The sequence below is a fragment of the Galeopterus variegatus genome, unplaced genomic scaffold (genome assembly GCF_000696425.1).
Source record: "Galeopterus variegatus unplaced genomic scaffold, G_variegatus-3.0.2 Scaffold161, whole genome shotgun sequence".
Taxonomy (NCBI): Eukaryota; Metazoa; Chordata; class Mammalia; order Dermoptera; family Cynocephalidae; genus Galeopterus; species Galeopterus variegatus.
Window position 1 is genome coordinate 453,841 of NW_007726272.1, and position 20,081 is coordinate 473,921.

Consider the following 20,081-nt stretch of genomic DNA (forward strand, 5'->3'; position numbering starts at 1 on the left):
TCCGAACCCGCGGCAGGAGCGCTCCTGCGCTCCCAGTGCCGCACTCTCCCGAGTGCGCCACAGGCTCAGCCCAGCAGGAGGGTTTAAAACCCCAGTGAGATGAGGGGATGGATCACAAGATAGAGGCCCAGACACAAGAAATGCTGTTGGCTAAGTCACAGCCTAGGAAAGCCCAGCTCAGATTCCTCAACACACCCTGGGTTGTAATCGTTTTATGGTAGAGCAAAGCCCAGGGCATTTCATCAGGGACCAGAAGCAATGAACTCAGTTCCCTAAAGTGACAGGTCCACCAAGCACCACAGAAATGGCATGGCTGAGACTTCTATTCATGGACCACCCACTGTGTGCCAGGTACACTGCTTATACCACTTCTAGTCCTCACACCAACCTCACAAAGCAGGTATCAATAACCCCATGTGCTCAGGTGAGCACCCTGATGCAGAGCCAGAGTTCAGTGTTAGCACTGGTGCCTCCATGACCCCAATCCCTTTGACACTGCTTCCCACACCCCTTCGAAAGATGACAGCAGGTTGGCTGAACATGACCCCCTGGGCAGGCTTTTGGTTTTTTTCTATTTTGATCATCAAGGTCTAGCCATGCACCTGGGGTAAGGCCTGAGCATGTATATTTTTAACAAGTGCCCTAGGAGAGTCTGAGGGCCATTATAAAGCACCTTCTTACCTGAAAGGGAAGCAGGATATAAACACCAGGCAAATGGCAATACCAGCCCTCACCTCTCAGCAAGGTTAAAGATTAAGCCCTCTGTACTCATTTCCTATTACCACTGTAACAAATCACTGCAAACTTTGTAACAACACACATTTATTCTCATAGTTCTGCAGGTCAGAATTCCAAAACGGGTCTAATGGGGCTGAAATCAAGGTGCTGGTAGGGCTGCGTTCCTCCTGGATGTCCTAGAGGAGAATAACCCATTTCCTTTCCCAGCTCCTAGAGGCCACCTGCATCTTTTGGCTCGTGGCCCCTGCCTCCACCTTCAAAGCCAAGCAGCACATCATCTTCCCGTTTCTCTTCCTGGGACTCCCCTGACTCCTCCCATCTTATAAAGACCCTTGTGATTACACTGGGCCGACACAGATAATCCAGGATGATTGTCCCGTCTCAAGGTCCTGATAGTCCCTTTTGGCATGTAAGGTTTCATAGGCATGGGTTCAGGGATGGACATGGGTAAGTTCAGGGGGAAGACATTATAACACTATTTTACCACATTCTTCTTGCCCTCGATGAAAATGAAACTAGTTTTTCATTTGCTATGACTCTGATTCTGTATTTTAATGGGGTCATGGAAGTACAATGAGAGTCCACAAGAAGGTCGGTGTTGGAGAAGACACACATTTTGGAGGAGGGAAGCAGGTGCAGGGCCCAGGATGTGGACTGAAGCCACGCTGCCTTGATCCGAACTCTGCCCCTGCTCACTCCTTATCTGCAGAGTGACCTTGAGCAACTCACTCAACCTCTTTGAGTCCTGAGATTATAACAGCAAAGAGGAAATTAATGTATGGAAAATAAATGAATAAATATCTGGCAGGTAGTAACTGCTAGAAAACTGTTTGCTATTTGTATTAGTCTGTTTTGTGTTGCTATAACAGAAACACCTGAGACTGGGTAATTTATAAGGAACAGAGGTTTATTTGGCTTACGATTCTGGGAAAGCTGCATCTGGCACGGGTCTCAGGCTGCTTCTACTCATGACAGAAAGCAGCAGGCAGCCGGCGGGTACAAGCAAATCACATGGTGACAGGAAGCAAAAGAGAGAGAGAGGAGGTGACAGGGTCTTTTAAACAACCAGCTCTTATGGGAACTAATAGAGTGAGATCTCACTCAGGCCCACCTCCCCCAGGAAAAGCATTAATCCATTCATGAGGGATCCACCCCCATGACTCAAAACAGCTCCCAACACTACCACATTGGGGATCAAATTTCTGCATGAGTTTTTTGGGGGACAATACATCCAAACTCTATCACTATCATTATCATTTCAACAGTAAACTGTGTGGATAGATAACTAGTAACAAAGTCTCTCCCATACATGTTGGCACCATATAAAGCCCCAGACCATGACACAGTACCAAGGAGGTGGCGAAGTTTCTGGAGTGACTATATGTGAATTCCCAACAGGTGGATGGAATGAGGGCCTAGATTTGAACAGTAAAAAGCTAGTGCTTATTCTTGTGATCTGAGGGTCCCACCTGCAACAAGGGACCGGGGACATGTTTTACAGACAAGGCAGGGGGGTCACTTGCTCTTCTAGCACCCCAGCCTGGTTGTTGTGCTGGCTGTGAGCCCCTGCCCTGTGTTGCCCTCACAGAGGGGCTGGGCAGGGTGGGGACAATGATGGGGCGGGGCTGTTGGGTCATAGTGGGGGGTCCCCTTTATATACGAGCCCGTGGAGAGCCCAGCAAGCAGACCAACATCAGCACCCAGAGCAGGTGGGCAGGCTCAGCCCTCCTCCCCCAAATCCTAGGCCAGCTGCAGGCTCAGCTTCGGAGCCGCCCAATCTCCCAACACAATGGTCCGATACCGGGTGAGGAGCCCAAGTGAACATCCGAACCAGGGGTTCAGGCAGCAGAGCCATGGGCAGGAGCATGGACCCGAGGGCCAAGAGGAGCAGGAGCTGAGCCCAGAGCGCGTCCAGGACTGTGGAAGAACACGATGCTGCTATCGCTACAGACGCAGGCGCTGCTCTCCGAGGAGGCTAAGCCGGATGCACAGACGGCGGCGTCGGTCCTGCAGGAGACGCAGGAGACGCAGCTGCAGGAGGAGGCGTCGCAGAGGTTTGCCCACCACGCCCCTACCCCTGCCCTGTGCACCCTGACAACCCAGGCCCTCTGCACCTGCACACTGCACAGAGGGGCAGGAGAGAGGCTGGGACCCTAACCCACCTGACGGCCTCTAAAAACCGTCTTTAGCCAAAGGGAAAGACTCCACTCCCCCCGTCCCCCAGATTCCCAAGGTGCCCCCTCAATCAGAATTTTCTTTTCCAAAAGTCTGCAGAAGAAGATACAGAAGGTACTAAACTACTTCCTGGGACCATCACCCCTGGCTGAAAGTTAAGAAAAAGACACCTGCCCAAGAAACACCATAGCGACACCCCCACGTTGGATGCCAAAGCTCTGAGTTGCCAAAGAGCCCACAAGATCTGAGTAAAATGAGCAAAAGTCACCTGCCAAATAAAGCTTGACAAGAAACTCGATAGCCTGTCGGTTTCCTTTATGCAAACAGCACGAACCTGGCTTCCCTCCCAGGTGGGCTAGACACAACCCTTCCTCCAGGGAGGCCAGGGAGGGGCCGGGGGGCTCTGAAACCCTTGCATGCTTGCAGGCGACAGGCACTGTGCCTGGTGTGTTACCCTGTGATACTTGTGTCCTCCGTCGTGTGTCCTTTCATGGTGCCAAAGGCCACACTATTCTGTCTTGACCTCCCCCCACCTCTGCCCATCTCCAAGAGTCTCTAATCAAGACGAGGCTCTCAACCTGAAGAACTTATCCCACTCCATGAGAGTGAGATGAAGGGGGCTAATAAGTTACCTCTGTCTTCCCTGTCCACAGATTAAGCCTGACCTGGTCACAAACATGCCAAGTCACCTTGTGGCTACCTTTCAAGGGCCTATTATGTGCCACAGTTTTATTTTTTTGATGGCTGGTTGGTAAGGGGATCGAACCCTCTACCGGCCAGCTGTACATTTTAAACACAAGTCCCTGGTCTCGAGTGTTGGGTGGTTGGGGCTGGTTGGTAAGGGGATCGAACCCTGGACCGTGGTGTTATCTACCGGCCAGCTGTACATTTTAAACACAAGTCCCTGGTCTCGAGTGTTGGGTGGTTGGGGCAAGTATGAATTATGGGAGCAGAACAGTGGGGGCAAAAAGCCCTGGGGTGGAAAGCAGGTCTGGTGTGCTCCAGAAAGACAAGGTCATCAGGGAGGGAGCAGAGGTCAAGGGGTGGGAGATAGATATGGGGGAGGGGCCAGATTTCGTGAGGTCCTGTCAGCCAGCGAATTACTCTGGGCTGCGCTCCCTCTGGAGGCACTGGGGAAGACCTGCTCCTAGCCTCTTGGCTTCTGGTGGCTGCCCACACTTCTTGGCTTGTGGTTGCATTAGTGCATCTCCTACCTGGAATCTCCCTCCCTCAGATAGGGAACCTTGTGACGTGGGAGTAGTGTGGGTGTGCGTGGATGGGCTAGGAGGGAGGTCAGCTGCCAGGGGGTTAAAGAGCAGGGTCAGTGACCTTCCTCCTGACAGCCGGCCAGAGGTTTCTCCCTGCTCTGGGGGCTGGAAACCCTCTAAGCCTGTCCCATCTCCAAGGTAGGGGATTCCTCTCCAGGCCTGAGCAGGACAGGACCCCATTTTGTTGCTCCAACCATGAACAGTCTTTATTCCTAAAGAGCACTGGCTTAGGAGCTCAGCAGACCTGCATTCACATTCCTTTTCTGCCAGCTGTGTGACCTTGAGCAAATCACTGTGTGTCTCTGAGCCTCAACTTGTCCCTCCTGCTTGAGGGTGAGGCAAATAGTTACCCCTGGGTCAGTCAGTCAGGAGAATTTACTGAAATGCTGGGTGGACCACTGAACCTAGGAAGTGCTTAACTAAGACAGGTCTACCCCTGGGTCAGTCAGTCGGGAGAATTTACTGAAATGCTGGGTGGACCACTGAACCTAGGAAGTGCTTAACTAAGACAGGTATTGTTGCTGGAGTCACAGTGGTTCCACCTGCCTCGCTGGAGGGCCCAGGGCCTTCTCAGCCACGGATTCACCATCTGTGCCCCCACCTGGAGGCTCACTCCTACCTTCAACGAGGGGTCCGGCTCTGGAGGCCATGGCAAAGGAGGCACAGAGAGGCAGCTGGGCACAAAGGCAAAGCCCAGGCCCCGGGTCCTCGGCCTCCCGGCTCAGCACGCCTTCTACGGGAGGCTTCAGGGTGTGTCTGCTCCCCATCCTGCCCATGGCCCCCTCACCCCTCTATCCCAAAGAAATGACAAACATGCCCTCGCAGTCCCCCAATCATCAGCCATCTGGGCCTGAGAAGGATCCTGGACGGGGCTGTGGTGGGGCGTGGGGGAGGCAATATTTCCAGGGAAGCCTCAGTTTCTTGGGGGGCTATGTCTGAGGGGTAGGGGGAGGCCTGCAGATGGCAGAAGAGAGGGAAGGAGGAAGCCCTGCCACCCCAAGACCCCTGACCCCGCCACCAGTCACTCATTCGACCGTCTCTTCCTTTTGTCCAGTGTTACAGGCCCGGCAAACATCTGTTGAGCCCCTGCTGTATTCCAGGCACAATGCCAGACACCAGGGGCCCTGATATTAATAAGACGCAGTCTCCGTCCTGGGAAACAGTTCACAGTAACGGGGGGAGGGGCAGCCAGGACAGGTCGGGTCTCTTCGGAGGGTGGAAAGGGCAGTGTGGAGGACAGGCTGGGCTGGCAGTGGACGGTGATGGACGGTGATCTCCACGTGAGGATGGGGAAGTGTGGAGTCAGCAGGTAGGAGCGGAGGACTGTGGACGAGGGGTCCAGAGACCCAGAAAGCGTCTTCATAGCGTGGCCCAGAACACTCGAGTTGCACTCCGTGCCCTCCATAATCCCTGCTGATCCGTTAGTGACCGGAAGAGGCGGCCAGGCCTAGATCTGAACCCTGACTCTGCCACTGACTACCTGTGGGACTCTGGGCTGGTTACTCAATCGTACACACCGTCACAGGGTGCACAAGTTTCCTAGAACTGCTGTATCAAATTACCACAAAGCTGGTGGCTTAAAACAACAGAAATTTATTCTCTCACAGTTCTGGAGGTTAGAAGTCTAAAATCAAGCTGTTAGCTGGGCCTCACTCCCTCCAGAGGCCCTAAAGGAGAACCTTCCTTACCTCCCCAGCTCATGGTGGCTCCACAACCCCCGTCTCTGCGCCCCCCCCCCTGCCTTTTTTTGGGTGGCTCGCAGGTACAGGGATCAAACCCTTGACCTTGGTGTTATCAGCACTCTGCTCTAGTTAACTGCTTCCATCAGTACACGATCTTCTTTTCTCTCGGTGTGGTATCTCTTCTGTCTCTTATAAAGACACTTGTCATTGGATTTAAGGCCCATTTGGATAATCCAGCCCTCTCTCATCTCAAGGTTCTGAACTTAATGACACCCGCAAAGACCCTTTTTTCCAAATCAGGTTGCATTGACATATTCCAGGAGTTAGGATGTGGACATAGATTTTTAGGGGCCACCATTCAGCCCTCTACCATTCAGCTCACTACACAGGGTCACTATAAGGCTCAAGGAAAAGCTACCTGGGTAGATTCCAGGGCCCAGCCATGTAGAAAGTGCTCAGTAAATGAGGACAGTTTTCACTGTGATCTGACATGCTTATCAAGAAATAAACTTCAACAAAAGCAGATGATAGCAAATCCTCAGAGTAAGAGGCAAAGCTGCCCCTGGACAATAGAGAGTGAGAAGTGAGCTTGGGCTGGGAGATGGGAGATGGGACAGGGAGTTCCATGTGGGGAGAAGAGGGGAAAGACAGGCCAAGAGTGGCTGAGACATGGGAGAGGTGGGTGGCTCTGGATGGAAACCCGAAGACTAGGGAGATCAGACAGGACCTCATGTTCAAATTCCAGTTTGGGCTTTCTTCTTGAGGTGCTGGGGTTTCAAACTGTACAGCGAGGTGTCATTAGCAGGAGCAGAGTCAGGAGGCAGAAACCAGAAGGAGGAAAACTGGTTCCAAGGGTCTCCTGCATCTCACAAGAATACCAGGATAGAAGAAAGACTCCCCATTGTGACATAAGGCAACCACGCCTTGAAAACCACAATGACCTACCCGAGATGGGACATCAGTGCTAACTGGGATTTGAACGTGGCTCTAAATCCCCCTTACCCCTGACTTTAATCTTGCTGGGAAGGTGAGTTTGCCAGGCAGGCCCAAGGACACGCATCCATCCACTCAGTTTCTCTTAACATCATCCATCCAATCAATTTATCGCCCACCTGCCCTCTACCATACCAACCACGCCCCTACTAGCCAACTATCACTGGGGTCAGGGCTGCACTCCTGGCATCCCTGCTGCCTGGGTGGAGTGAGAAGAAGAGCTGATCATGCTGGTAGATGATGCTTATTGAACTCCTACTGTGGGCTGGGCCTGAGATAACTGCTTGACATAGATTCCCTCATTTAAGTCTTCCAATGTCCCTATGAGGTGGGTACAATTATTGCCCCCTTTCTACAAAGATAGGGAAACTGGGACTTGGAGAGGTGAATGCCCAGGGCTGACAATGACAGAGGAGCAGATCTGGGATGTGGACTCAGCTCAATCTGACCCAAGGGCCCCTACTCTTAAGCAGCAGATGGGACTACCCCAGAGGGCCCCTGAAAGCTGCCACACCCTGGAGGTGAGGGTAAGAGGTAGGAGGCTTTGTCCAAGCCAGCCACATCTGTTACACCCCTGTGGCTTGTGCCATCATAATTGGCCCCGACTATATAAGCAGGGGCTTCCAGGGTCTCTGTAAAGCTGGGCCTTCTGGGAGAGGAGGAGGAGGAGGCCTCTGCCCCTCCAAGTGTGGCCTCTGATGGACACCAATACACACGGCTTTGCCATCACCCACACCCAGCCCCATAGCAACTCTCGGCCCCACAGCCACAGCGGCTGCCAGTGCAACTGCTGCCATCACTGCCAGAACTGCGGCCAGAGCCAGAGTTGCAGCTGGAGTCGGAGCTCCAGCCAGAGCCCTACCAGCCCCCACAGTCCACCTGGCCACCAGAGCCTGAGCCACAGCCTGCCACCCAGGCGCCACAAACAGATTATGCTCTCCCACCACTCTCCCACACGGCCCACTGGACATTGCAGCAGCTGCCCCAAGAACAGAAGAATCTTGCGTGGAAAGGTGAACAAGAGAAAGGTGGCCAAGAGGAGCCGGCAGCTGTACAAAACAAAAAGGCAGTGCTCAGGTATGCTTTAAGCAGGTGGGGAAGGGCCACAGGGCCACAGATTGGGGGAGCAGCCCAGCTGGATGTGAGATGAAGGCTGCAGCCTCCACGCTGCATCTAGAGGAACCATGGGCAAAGATGAAGAGGGAGAAAGCAACAATGGGAATTTGGGTGTATGTTGCATGGATGAACATATTGGTGCTTCCAATAAATTGGATGGGTTGAGGGAGGATGAACAACTAGATTAGTTAGATGGAAGCAAAAATAGGTTGACGAGAGGGTGAGTGGATAAATAACTCATTCGCAGTTTACTCCAAGGTCAAGGGTTCGGATCCCCATACTGGCCAGCTGCCATAAAAACAGGTCGGTTATATAGATGGATGGGAAATAAAGATGAATGGCTGTATGAATTGAATGGATGAATGCATTTGTTGAATAACAGGAAAGTGAGGTGTGATTAGTTGGATGGATGGGTGGATAAATGGATTGGATTGATACACTGGTTGGCTAGACAAATTGGTTGGGTAGATGATTAGATTAGTTGGACAGATATGACTGGATGAATTGGTTGGATACAGAGTTGGACAGTTGCATTGTTTTTTTTTTTTTTTTTTTTTTTTGGCAGCTGGCCAGTCCAACACTGTGCTCTAACCAATTGAACTAACCAGGCTGTATAAGTTTTGGTGGGAGAATGGTTGGTTTAAATGGTTTGGGTAGGTAGGTGAATGATCAGATTAATGAATGGATAGATGAGTGGATGACAGACTGATAGGTTTACTGGATGGATGAATGGAGAAAAAATGACTGGATGGAAGACTAATGGGATAGGATGAAAAAGAATGAAATGTTGGATAAATGAATGGGTAGATGATAAATGGAAGGGATAAATGGATGGACGAATGGATGGATTCACATATGTCAAAAAAACCTCGACAATAAGCTCTACCTAGGCCCCATATTCAATTATAAATGAGCAATCTAAGATCTAATGGAAAGAGTTCAGTGACTTCATGAAGTGCTCAGTTACTGAAGGTCCCTTTCTCTCATCCCTTAGGGAGGAGACACTAAAACAGCACTGCCTGGCTTGTTCCTGTGTCAATTCACCCAAATGAGGAATGCTATCACACGTGGAATGCTGGGATGAAGGCAATCTTTTTGCAGGAACATATTATGGTGATTTCTGTGCAACACTGATTAAAGCTCGTACAATGGAAGACTATTCTTGAGCCTGACAATCTCTTTTTTTTTTTAAAGATGACCAGTAAGGGGATCTTAACCCTTGACTTGGTGTTGTCAGCACCACGCTCTTCCAAGTGAGCCCTGTGCTGGCCCTGACAATATCATTTTGATCTAACTAAAGGTGTCACATGTTTTGGTTCCAGGTTTGGAAGCACAAAACAGGGAAGAGGTCATGTAGGGAGCAGGAACACAGCTGTGGTGGATCTCATGAAAGCATAAGGAGCTAATGCTAGCACAAGAGCAGGAATGAATGGGGAGTGGGGACAGATTGCCAAGAAGCCTTCGAAGTGTATGGACAACACTGTTTGGGCATCGTCCTCTACCCTATATGCTTGCACATGTGTATACACATGTGGACATGGACTGTGATGTTCACAGGTCCACACGCTGTTCATATGATCCAGACGTGGTAGCCAGACCAATGAGCCTTGGGGGAAGGCCTTCAGGAAGCCTGAGTTTTGCAAGACTCCTAGCTCTGCTGAGGCCACCCTGGGCAGTGGCACGCAGTAGAAGGTCCCCTTTCAGGTCTCAGCTGTGTGACCTTGAGCAAGTCACTTCCCCTGTCTGCACCTGAGTCTCCTCTGTAAAATGGGAGGCTAACAGTGTCTCCCTTGAGGGGTCCAAATGGGGGTTCACTGAGATAATGCACATACAAGTGTCCAGCAGGGGCCTGGTACATTCAATGTCACTCAAGCTCCTTTCCTCGGGTTTCTTTATCCTCTCACAGCAGGGAAATGTCCCAGGTTGTTTCCACACACCCTTACGAGAGGACATGGGGAAGGGCCCAAGCAGATTAGGGGATTACCACTTATTGGGCACCTACTAGTTGCCAGATGCTTTGGAATAAATATTTCCACTGAATTTACACACCCTCAACAGGAAGCATTGCTGATCCCACTTTACAGATGATCAGAGATGAAATGATTAAGGTCTCCTGGTGGGCAGGTCTGAGATGATTCAGGTTTTGCCTAAAACCTCCCTGGGTTCCTATTGAAAATGTGAAGCCACATTAAACTATGATATTCACTGACACCTCAGTGCAAAAGTTTAGGAAGTCCTTCTGGGGAGCACATTTTGAGAGAGGAGGTGGAGACAGAGGACCAGAGGTAAGATCAGGGGCTCTGAGCTCCGCTCACCAAAGGACCTCTCCACTCCCTGGACAGCATCCTTTTATATCAGGGTTGGCCGGTTAACTCGTTGGTTGGAGCATGATATTGTAATACTAAGATCAAGGGTTCTGATCCTCATACTAGCCAGCCATTACAAAAAAAAAAAAAAAGAGTACGATAAGATCATTGAAGGCAGGAGATCTATTATAGAGACATGGTCTATGCTTTGCAGGGGGAAGCAGGCAGACTGGATCACGTGTAATTTATGAACCCAACATCTTTAACCCCACATTTCTCTGAAACAAACACACAGATATGAAGTCACATACATAAATAGCCATTCAAACCCATTCAGACACAACTTATGTTCATGCATGGACCCCCAAATACACCCCCCCCCAATACATACATGCAGGCTCTCGCAAGCCTCCTTGTCCCACACCCTCCATACACAGAATCATGCATGCAGGCAAACACTCCCAGGTACGCACCGCCCTCTTACACCCTCTTACACACAATGATGAGAGAGGAAAAAAAAATCAAACCACAGATTCACTCCTTCACTTGCTTGGTTTGGGGTGGGGCAGCAGTAGGTTAGGGACAGGACTTCTAGAAACCCAAATTCAGGAAATGGAGAGAAACAGATGATAAATTCAGCCACCAAGAGGGTATGTGGATTCTGAAGGTGATCTATCTTGACTCTCTGGTTGAGAGATTTAAGTGGAATATTGGGGCGAAGTGAGCTCTGGGAAATACGAAACACAGCCTGGCCTGTGGGGGACTGTCCACCCAGTTACTGGGGGGCTATCACTTCTGCAGGCCCAACTGGTCATTTAGGGGACAAATCTTGGGTTGAGCGGGGGATGATAGGGAAGCAGTCCAGGAAGAGCGTGCAGACGCTGGGCTGAGATGACCATTTGAGGTATAATTCAGGAGGAAAAAATACCTCAAACTCTGCAGCCACACAGACCCAGATTCAAATCCCAGCTCCCCCATTCCCTCGCTGGGTGACCCTAGACCTATCTCTTAATCTCTCTGAGCCTTATTTGCATCTGACACTTTGTGAAGGGACCAAGGGGCCATGTTGTCTTTTATTGCGGCATCTCCAGCTCAGTAAATGTTTGTTAAATAAATGAAAGAAGGAGCAGACATTAAAGCAACAATTAGATGCCACTTCTGTACCCATCAAATAGGCAAAAATGTGAAAAGTTTGATAATAAGTGCTGGCGAGGGCAACAGAGAAACGTACTGTTGAATGCTGTTGCCTAGGGGGTAAATGGCACAGGTAGGTTGGCAGGTATTTGGGCAGTGTCTACTAGCATTAAAGTGTACCAACTGCTTTCACACATGTGTGCCAAGAGGCTGTGCAGGGAGGTTGAGGGCCACATTGTTTGCAAGAGAAAAAAAAACTTCTGTGTCCACCTAAGGTCCACACTGAGGAATACCACGTGGTTTTTAAAAAGAATGGGTTGATCTATACATGCTCTATCCAGATTGCCAGGAAATGCTGTTGGGTGAAAAGGGTAAATGAAGAAAGATATGCCATTTACACAGGGAAAAATCCCTTGCGGGTAAAAGTACATGTATGGAAGTGCACGGGAAAAGACCCAGAGGCACAGACCAAGCTGGTACCCGGGGTTACCGCTGGGAAGGAAAAAGGCTTTAATTATTTTATATGAGGAAATGAAAGATTAAAGAGGAAAGAAAGGACTGAGCTTCAGTGAATGCATCCAGTGGGTGCTCAGCAAAGCTCTGTTGAGTCTGAAAAGAGATAGCCCTTGAAACAACAAATTCTACCCCACAAACATTTTCAGTGAAAAAAATTTAAAAAGAGATAGTACAGGCATGCTGAATATAACATCAGCCTCTCTCTGGGTTTGCTGGTCTGGGCAAGGTGACTCAGAAGGCTCTCCCCAGAGGGACGCACCACTCTAGGGCAGGGAGAGGCCCAGCTCCTCCTCCAAACCTTTCCTGCTCACTCTCAGCCTCGTCTCCTGCCACCTGGGTCACAATTCTCATGTCCTGCTCTGCCAGGAGTGCTGTTTCTCCTATTCCTTTGGCTTGTTCCCACTCGTTCTTTAAAACTCAGGCAAGGATCATCTCTGTGATCCAGCCCAGGGCCCTGCTGACCAGGCCAGGTGCCTCTTCTGGCACCAGTTGACAGCAGGCTTCCCACATCATGATGCATGTCAAGTCTGCTGCTGGTCTGTGTGTCCTGAAATGAGATGTGTCCTCAGACAGAGAGAACAGGGCCAAATGCAGCCTCTTTCCATGGGGCCTGCCATTCTCAACAGCTTCAGTCCCAGTGAGGGGCTACTAACACGAGCAGCCTTCCTGCCCCTAACTCTAAATGCCCCCAGTCTGCTGTATGTCCGTTCCAGTGTCTGCTTTTGTAGCTTTTGCAAATTCTCTTCCCCACTGTGGCAACTGCCAGTGGTAATTGTCAGCTGCTGACACCTAATTTGCCACTTATGGGGTGGGGTAGGTGAAGGGTACGATTCAGCTTACTAGAAACATGTTATAAGGGAATAAATGCGCTCTGAGCAAGATCCTGAAGGATTTACTCATGAAAGGCACTGGGCTTTCCAAGCTTGGGCTGCCACTGGATTAAATCAAATTGCCTGAAGCCACACAGCTGGTGGGGGTGGGAAGCTGGGACTGGAACTAGGTGTGTCTGGACTGAACAACCAGTGCTCCGAGATATCCACTTTCCTGCCCTTCCTATTTTGGACTGTTAACATAAAAATAGTGACTGCTGGAAAAAAAACAAAAACTGAAAAAAAAAAGCAAAAAAATGCAAAACAAAAAAAGAAAAAATATTGACCTGCTTTCCCAAAGTGGGTTAATGCCGGCTACCTCACATAACCTCTGACTTAGTCTTTCCATTCTTCCACTCATTACACTGGGACAACGGGCCTGCTGGACGAGTCGCATCGTCTCCCCAGGACTGCTGAGCCACCAGCCTCTGGCCTGTTGTCATTATGGAGTCCAGTAACTGGCTCCTGTCATCACTCGCTGGCCTTTTGGACCTTCTCCTTGGATTTGGGTGCCCCCAGCTCTGCACCCCCTCCCCCCACTGAAACATACAATCTTTCCTGCTGTGGGAATGGGAAGGACCAGGTTCCATCCCACACAATGAAGCAACCTCTCCAGACAGAGGCCTTCAAGCCAGGTTTTGCAAAGCCCCAGGGCTCCCCAAAACACCTTCGCTAAGTTCTATCAGCTCCCTGGGTTGTCATCCTCACCTGGTAAATGGCAACACATAAATTCCAACTCGGAACCATGGGAAAGATTAAATAAGATCATATACCAAGAAATTATTACCTGGCCCACAACAGGGGCTCAGTCAATGGGGATTCCTTCTCCAGGGCTTCCCGGGGAGTGAGGGCTGACCCCAGATCTCAGGCCATGAACTCCTCAAGCTATACTCTCTCTAAAGCATGAATGTCCCAGCTTTCCCTTAGGACTGTCTTTGCTTTCATTTCAGGGCTAGTATAGGGACATCCCAGGGCACCAGAGACAGTCATGAGGCATGTCATGTGGCCCTTACTGCAGCTTATCTTGGTTAAAGCCCCAGCTGTCTGGATGGTCAGCTGCCAGGGGGCTCTTCCCACACGCAATCTTATGGTGTCTCCTGGGCTTTAATGGCTGCCCTATGTACTCGGTAAAATCCAAACCACTCCCACTGCCCAACAAGGCCCTGCCTGATTGATAAGAACCCTACCAGCCTTCCGCCTGATCCCCACACTCACCCCCTTGGTGTCTACAACAACTACACCCATCTCCTTTCTGATCCTCAAGCATGCCCATCACGCCCACTGCAGGGCCTTTGTAACTAGCTGTTCTCTCCACCGGGGGTCCTCTTCATCCCACTTTTAGAAAGACCTCAATGCCAATATGACCGCCTCCAAGAAGCTTTCCCTAACTGCCTTACCTCACTCCATAAACACCTAGTCACTCCCTTTCTCCCTGTTTATTTCCTACATAGCACTTAGCATGATCTGAAACGACCATGTGAATTCTTCTACTCTGGGTCTGCTTGAAGACCCTGAGTCTTCAGTGCCTGGCATACAGTAGTCACTCAATAAATACCTGCTGAAGAGTGAAGGAATAAAATACATATGTTACTAGCCCCATATTGCAGATAAGAAAACTGAGGCACAGAGAAGCTAAGAAGCTTGCCCCAGGCCACATACTTATGAAGCGACAGATTTAAACCCAAACCAGCAGACAGCAGAATTCACACTCTAAGTCCAACAGCTCAGGGCTCCCAGGGGCACAGACTATCCCAGGAAACTTGCTGACCCATGTGTTAGAGGAAAAGGAGGGTTCAGGAGCACTGGGGCAACGTGTATTTTCAGGATTCCATGCCCTGACCAGGGGCTGTTTTCCCAGCAATGTATGACAAAGCTGGAAAGAGAAACTGAGAAGCTGAACTCCAGGGCCAGGATCTTGGCTCCCCCCAGCTGCTGGCTGGGCCCCTCACTCCTGGGCTATTAAGGCCTGACAATGCAGGGAGGACAACCATCCCATATGTCTGGCTGTAGCCCCAGCAAGCTGTGGACACTGGGCTGTCCCATCTGCCCTGTGACAAGAAACCACTTGTGCTGAGTACTTACGCTGTGCCTGGCACTTTATTCTGGGCTTTGCACGTACAACACTTCCAGAGCTCGTTTTCCGGGGGGTGGGGTGGGGTGGGGTGGCAGAGGTGGCCACATGAGGCCCCCAAGCAGCTGGCTTCCTGCCAGCCTGGTGCCCAGCCCTCCAGGAGGCAGATGCTTGTCAATCAGCATATTTCTCTTTCCCTTTCGGCATCTGGATTTGGTTTCGTTTTGAACTCAGGACTTCAGAAAATGAAACCAAAGCCGTGTAACTGTCACTGGTAGTAGTGAGGAGAACCCACGTGGCCCTGGTCCACCCCCAAGAAGCTCTCCTCCTCCTTCTCTGGCCTGTGCTCCTTGAGCGAGGGCTTCTAAAATGGACATGAAGGAGGAAGCCAGTCGTCTGCGGGCTCCACACCTACAGGCTCCCTCGATGACTGACAGCAGCAGCAAACACCTTCTGAGTGCTTATTAAACACCAGGGGCTGTTCTAAGCACCTGACCTGTAATAACTCATTTAATCCCCTCCACAACCGTTTGACAGAGGTTTTATTATCCCCACTTCGTAGATGAAGAAACCAAGGCAGAAAGGTTCATTACATGCTCAAGGTCAAGAGGCTAGAAAGTTGCAGAGTTGGAATTGGGTCTGGGTCCTAAGTTCAGCTTTTAACCACTACTTTATATTTTATCCATCACCCACCACAGGGTGTGGCCTCACCTCCTCCCCACAGCAGGTGCTCAGTTCAACATCTCTGGAATGACCACAGCTCCTGACCCCTGGCGCCGGGCTGGTTCTGGGCCACCCCCTGTGTTCTGCCTGGGGGAACTGAGGCATCTAGGGGCCAGGGAAGAACCCCTCAATGGGCTTCGAGGAGAGGCGCCCTGTCTGGGCTGCAGCCTGAGAGCTGTCTGTAGAGGGCAGTGTGTGCCAGTGTGAGGCCAGTCACCAAGCCCCCAGCCTGTGAAGGATTTTGTGTGACCCCTCCTGACTCTGGGGCTCCCCACCCGCGGTCATTCAAAAATACACATAGCAGCCAGGCACCAAATGCTTTCCACTACAAACAGAATCATTAAATCTCACATACGTGGACAAATTATAGCCCTGACCACCAAACCTCCCATCCCAAGCCCAAGGGGTGGGGGTGGAGGAGTGGGGGAGGGGCGGATAGGGAGGACTTGTGAAGGGTAGATGCTGGATGGAGCAGCAAGAGGGGAAATCTATAAGGTCGGGTTGGGGGGAGAGGGGAGCCAGGAAAGTAGATTTTTGAAATCATTACATCTGAGAATGCACCATTTTTTCAATGGGCACCAAAGCGTGTTTGGAGGTGCCAGCTGCTCCTCTCCCCAAAATGAAAACGGAGGTGAGAGCCGGGTCCTGACTCCCCATCCACTGCAAATCTTAGATTCCCCCGGGCCTCAGTTTCTCCAGCTGTCGCGTAGTAGGATCGCAGGGAAGGCGGGTCGAGGCCACTGGGGACCTTGCCCGGTCCCGCCCGGTTTCCGAGGAACTCGGGCCCCGACTCGAGGCGCCCCTCCCGCACCGCCGAAGGGTTCCTCTGAAGCCTGCGGTCAGGCCGCCGCTTCCTGGGAAGCCCAAGTCACGATCAGCGGCAGCGGCCGGCCGACCGGCCGAGGCTCCGGGGACTACCAGTGGGAGGGCGACGGCGGAAGCAGTCCCGAGGGGTCCGTGGCCGCGACCCGCGGGGCACTGAGGAGGGGCCTTAGGGTCTGCGGTGGGCAAAGCCGGGGCTGGGAGGGGGTATAGGGGTCAAGGGGGATCCCAGGGTCGGGGAAGACCTCCCGGGGCGTCCTCGAGAGATCTGGCTCAGGGAAAGAGGACACAGCTCTGCCCCAGATGGAGGTGGAGACACCGGGAGGGGAGCGGGAGGGGGAGGGGTGTGTCAGGGCCAGCTCAGAGGATGCTAAAGTACCTGGCTGCAGAAATCTGAGACCAAAGGTAGCGGGGGCAAAAGTGGGGTCGCCGGGTCCGAAAAGTGGCCGGCAGGTTCGGGGGCGGGGCCAGAGCCCCTCGATGGAGAGGTGCGGGGACAGGTGCGAGGCGCAGTCGGGTTAGAGGCCCTCCCCCTGGACGGTCCCGGGAAGAATGGAACAGGAGCCCGGGCGGCCTCCACCGGGCGCCACCGTGGAAAGAAAACCGAAAGTGCCGCTGGTGTGGGCAGGGCCTCCCGGGGGCGGGTCCCCGCGGGCCGGAGTCGGGCGGGCTTCTCCCGGCACCTCTCTCCACGCCCCCTCTCTCTGCGCCCGGGAGGCTAGACTACGCCCCACAGAGTCCCCACCCTCCTGGGAAGGCTCCGGACAGAAAAGCCCATTTTGTAGATGAGCCCACAGAGGCTCAAAGAGGCCGCGCGGACTTGGTGCTCGGCCCTCGCCCTTTAGGGTGGGCTCAGCCTAGCGCACCATCCGCCCAAGTTGCCGCGCGGCCCCAGACCCACCCGCCGCCCCGGCTCACTGCCTGTGTCTCCCCCATCAGCGCACCCCCGGACGCTATGGCCCACCCCTCCAGCTGGCCCCTCGTGTAGGATGGTAGCACACAACCAGGTGGCAGCCGATAATGCAATCTCCACGGCAGCAGAGCCCCGACGGCGGCCAGAGCCTTCCTCCTCTTCCTCCTCCTCGCCCGCGGCCCCCGCGCGCCCGCGGCCCTGCCCGGCGGCCCCGGCCCCCGGCGACACGCACTTCCGCACGTTCCGCTCGCACGCCGAGTACCGGCGCATCACCCGCACCAGCGCCCTCCTCGACGCCTGCGGCTTCTACTGGGGGCCCCTGAGCGTGCACGGGGCGCACGAGCGGTTGCGCGCCGAGCCCGACTGAAACTGATAATATATCTGGAGAAAACGAAGACTGATAAATTTCATCCTAAAAGACTTCAGAAATGGAATCCATGCTTATAGTAAATAATTACCATCATGGTGAAGAGATGGTTCCTCCGGGTCTGTCGATCAGGAAAGAAGATGGCAGCCCCATTGAGAAGGGTATTCCTGACTTCTTGCTTTAATATCTCCATGGACACAGAGTCTCCATCCACCCTATCTACCACTGATAAAAATAAACAATGGAATCAGCTTTAATACACTCCATCTACTCACGATATATATCTACTATAACTAGCCCCACGAGCATCCGCGTGCACTTCCAGGCCGGCCGCTTCCACCTGGACGGCAGCCGCGAGAGCTTCGACTGCCTCTTCGAGCTGCTGGAGCACTACGTGGCGGCGCCGCGCCGCATGCTGGGGGCCCCGCTGCGCCAGCGCCGCGTGCGGCCGCTGCAGGAGCTGTGCCGCCAGCGCATCGTGGCCACCGTGGGCCGCGAGAACCTGGCGCGCATCCCCCTCAACCCCGTCCTCCGCGACTACCTGAGTTCCTTCCCCTTCCAGATCTGACCGGCCGCGCCCGCCTCCGTGCACGCAGCATTAACTGGGGCGCCTCGTTATTTTCTATTGTTAATTATTATTATTTTGCCTGGAACCACATGGGCGCCCTCCCCGCCTGGGTTGGAGGGAGCGGGTGTGGGGGGCTTGGCGCCTCCCGCTCTCGGCTGGAGACGAGGCCGCAGACCCCTCTCCACCTCTTGGGGGGTTGCTCCCCCTCTTGGTGCTCCCTCGGGGTCCCCCTGGTTGTTGTAGCAGCTTAACTTAACTGTATCTGGGGCCAGGACCTGAACTCGCACCTCCTACCTCTTCATGTTTACATATACCCAGTATCTTTGCACAAACCAGGGGTTGGGGGAGGGTCTCTGGCTTTATTTTTCTGCTGTGCAGAATCCTATTTTATATTTTTTACAGCCAGTTTAGGTAATAAACTTTATTATGAAAGTTTTTTTTTTTTTTAAAGAAAGGTTTCTAGAGCGTGTGCTTTGGTCAGAAATTTTCCTCGGTTCTGAACAGGTCCAGGGGAGCGGGATCTTAGGACTGACCTGTTGGGATGGAGGTGGTGTGGAGGGCAGGTTCTGCGGCAGGGAGCCCTGCACGGTTCCACCCACAACTCGGGGGAGACACCGTTGGTCTAGTTTTGGCGTGTCCGGTAAGGTGGCAGCTCACGTTTGAGCACTCACTGTGGTTTACGTGCTTAGATTTACTGCATCCTAGAGGGGGACAGCCTCAGGAAGCACAGGCTCTTATCCCCGTTTTACAGAAGAGAAAACCCAGTAGTGGGTAAATTTGCCCATGGCCATTTCTGTGTCAAAGACACTCAGGCTTCTTCTTCTTCTATTTTTTTTTTTTTTTTTTGGCTGTCCACCCAGAATCTGTTTGAGATGGATGACAGAGAGGAAACTTCTTTGGTTCTATGACCACAACTACTTCCAGGAAGAGGGTGGGGGTGAGGTGGGGGGCTGGATGAGTTTTTGGAAGGAGTGGCACATTCTCAAACTCAGCATCCATCGGGGGGACACTTGTTAGACGGGATGGGGATGTAGGGCTGGGTCTGACTTCCCTCTCCCTGCCCTGTTCTATCTTGTGTACTTTTTAGTGAACACACCATTTGCAGCCAGAAAGAGGCTTTGTGGTCTGTGGTGGCAAGAGGGCCAGGCTGACTGCTTTGGGCAATTCCCTTTGCCTCCCTGGGGCTCAGCTTCTACCTCTAAAACTGGGCAACCTTCTGTGCATCAGGGAGGAGGTGGTGTTTTCAGGAGCCAGGAGAGGGAAGGGTTGCTCCGGGACGTTTGTGGGATTGACCCTCAGCACCAGAAAGTACACAGGACACGGGTTTTATGGCTACTCCTGTGTCTGCAGCCGGCATGATAGATGGGCTGTGCTGGGAACTCCAGGGCTGCACTGCCGAACACACAGTGAATTGAGTCATTTTCAGGTTTAGGATTAAGCAGCCTCATGGACACGTCACACTTTACCTTTTGGAGTTTGAATGGCTCTGTGCAGCCTTGAACATGCTCATAATGGAGTGTCCTAATATTTAATAATACCTTTCTGACTGGGAAAGTACAGCATAAAATTAACTTGATGGTGGAGAGCTGGAACGGCCCAGGCTTGTCTTGGGGATTTAAACAGGTTCTAGGTCTCCAGGGTAAAAATAGCCAGAAGAAAGAAATTTAGGATCTGAGAGAGCTTCAGCAATTTCATCCTTTAATGAGGTGGGGTGGGAGGGAAGGGGGTGATGTCTTGTCTCTAGCTCCAAGGAATCGCTTTTTCTTCGTCTTTTTTAAATCACCCCCTTGCCCTTCATTCTCTGCTGTGTGGATTACCTC

The 20,081-nt window shown here is 52.2% G+C and overlaps 2 protein-coding genes and 1 long non-coding RNA gene across 3 annotated transcripts; 2 read left to right on the top strand and 1 right to left on the bottom strand.

The window, feature by feature from the left end:
• Window positions 1–7,554: 7,554 nt before the first annotated feature.
• TNP2 (transition protein 2 (during histone to protamine replacement)) lies at window positions 7,555–7,944 on the top strand. The gene has a single exon (XM_008593810.1). It carries the CDS (start codon window positions 7,555–7,557, stop codon window positions 7,942–7,944), a length of 390 nt encoding a protein of 129 aa, XP_008592032.1.
• A 3,942-nt stretch (window positions 7,945–11,886) lies between these two features.
• LOC103609387 lies at window positions 11,887–16,980 on the bottom strand. Its single transcript, XR_552137.1, has 3 exons — window positions 16,793–16,980; window positions 14,880–15,075; window positions 11,887–12,475 (listed from the first exon to the last, which is right to left on the bottom strand). It is a non-coding gene; the product is annotated as an uncharacterized LOC103609387 (long non-coding RNA).
• Window positions 16,981–17,402: 422 nt separating this feature from the next.
• Window positions 17,403–18,687, top strand: SOCS1 (suppressor of cytokine signaling 1). Its single transcript, XM_008593723.1, is given in 2 exon segments — window positions 17,403–17,791; window positions 17,991–18,687. Coding segments are annotated over 2 exon segments (660 nt in total). The 3' UTR covers window positions 18,262–18,687.
• The last annotated feature ends 1,394 nt before the right edge of the window (window positions 18,688–20,081 follow it).